This window comes from Cystoisospora suis, assembly GCF_002600585.1.
Source record: "Cystoisospora suis strain Wien I chromosome Unknown contig_10452, whole genome shotgun sequence".
In the NCBI taxonomy this organism is placed as follows: domain Eukaryota; phylum Apicomplexa; class Conoidasida; order Eucoccidiorida; family Sarcocystidae; genus Cystoisospora; species Cystoisospora suis.
In genome coordinates, this window is record NW_027163225.1 from 1 (window position 1) to 1,585 (window position 1,585).

At 53.6% G+C, this 1,585-nt stretch overlaps 1 protein-coding gene across 1 annotated transcript; it reads left to right on the plus strand.

The window, feature by feature from the left end:
- CSUI_011255 (uncharacterized protein) lies at nt 1-1,569 on the plus strand. Its single transcript, XM_068071356.1, has 2 exons — nt 1-162; nt 692-1,569. Exon 2 carries the CDS (start codon nt 704-706, stop codon nt 1,298-1,300), a length of 597 nt encoding a protein of 198 aa, XP_067916668.1. The 5' UTR covers nt 1-162; nt 692-703; the 3' UTR covers nt 1,301-1,569.
- Nucleotides 1,570-1,585: the final 16 nt, after the last annotated feature.

A 1,585-nucleotide genomic window follows, 5' to 3' on the forward strand; every position in this document is an offset into this window, starting at 1 on the left:
GGAAAATCACAGGCCGGATCGGTGGTTTCTGTGGAAGGAATGAGCCCGCCGACGTGTGTCCACGGCTGGCTTCTAGGATCAGGGTGACAGTACCCCCGCGGGTGTCAGAAGATGGCCTTCCCATTGAAGACAAACTGGTCACAGTACAGTTAACTCTGTCAGGTAATTCTTTATGAGCGCCCAGGCGGGCCGTTGCAGCGGTGGGCTTGGACTGGACATGGAAAGTGTTTTCCTGTGAGTTTGTGTGGTTTCTTGCTGAGCGTCTGTACTCGTGAATGGAGGGGAGGTTCGGGATTCGCGCGGTCGAAGTCGCTAGCCTTCGCTCATCTCAGTGGCGTTGTTGGACTCTCAGTGTTTATATATTACAGCAAGAATGACGCATATTGGACGCGGACCAAAGCCGATCTAGCGACGTCTGGAGAACTTTGCGATGTTTCTCTTAGCCGCACTATACGGCGAAGTTTCCACGTCCTGCACACTAGCAAGCTGTTGTCGAGAAGGCGAAGTGGAAAAGCAATCAATTGTGTTTTCGGGGCTTGAGAGAACCAGCACGATGTACCGTATGGAGCTCGCGAAACATGCGCTGAGTGCTGTCACCGACGTGTGGTTCTCCGGACAGTCACGTAGTTTTGTTTTCCATACCGCCAGTTGATATTTTTTCCGCTTGCCCGTGTGCTTATTCCGGACAGACGTGGATGAACTGATGAATCTGATTGAGCGAGAACAGAGAGCATCCCGCCGCCGGTGTCGTCAGCCGGTAAACCAAGATCTCGATGAAGTCGTGCACCAGCAGCGGCAAGAACTCCGTATCCTCACGGCGGAGATGCAGAAAACTAAGGCGGCGCTGGAGGAGAAGGGTTTTCTTCTGGAGAAGGAGAGGCGTCAAAACGCGGTGTTGAGCCGGCAGTTGTCGCTGCTCAGGAAACTGAGAGATGCAGAGAGGAAGGGGTTCCAGGGATCATTGAAGAGGGCGGGTTGCCAGCTAGAAAGAGAGCTGGAGAAGTATGTTGCTGCAGCCTATCAGCAAAATTTATCGTTTTTTGGTGAGACAACGGCGAGGGACAGCGCTATTGGCGTCAATCCAGACGAGGAAGGACAGTATGGACAAGCGACAGTTCAGCAAGACTACGAGAGCCAGGCGTGCCAGTTTCTGGGTCCTCCGCAAGAGAGCACGGTGGAAGGTTATGAACGTGCAGAAGCAATGCCAGGAAATGCTGCTGAAATCGAAGTCACAGAATCAGTGCAGTTCGAGGAAGGAGCAGACGCTGAAGGTGTGGGCGATGTAGAAGAGGGTGCATGACTTGCGCTTAAGTTTGTTGGGTGAGGGCGCATTAGTAGGCTGTGAGTGTACCACCCGGTCGCTAGTTTCTTGGACCCTAAGCCACGAAATGCTGATATGGACCTGGGCTGGGTGCTCACCCCGAGATCGTCCACCACACTTCGCGGAGTGCCCCTGCACTGAAGTCTTGATCAGTTGAGCTCCACACGGAGTGCGGTGTCGAAGCTGTTCCTTTGTTTTTCCCTTACTTTATTCGGTGTGACTTCGACAGTCCGTGCGGTGCCACCGCACGGACTGTCGAAGTCA

Coding starts and splice junctions, on each gene's coding strand:
- CSUI_011255 (XM_068071356.1), top strand. CDS start 704: ATGAATCTGATTGAGCGAGAACAGAGAGCATCCCGCCGCCGGTGTCGT.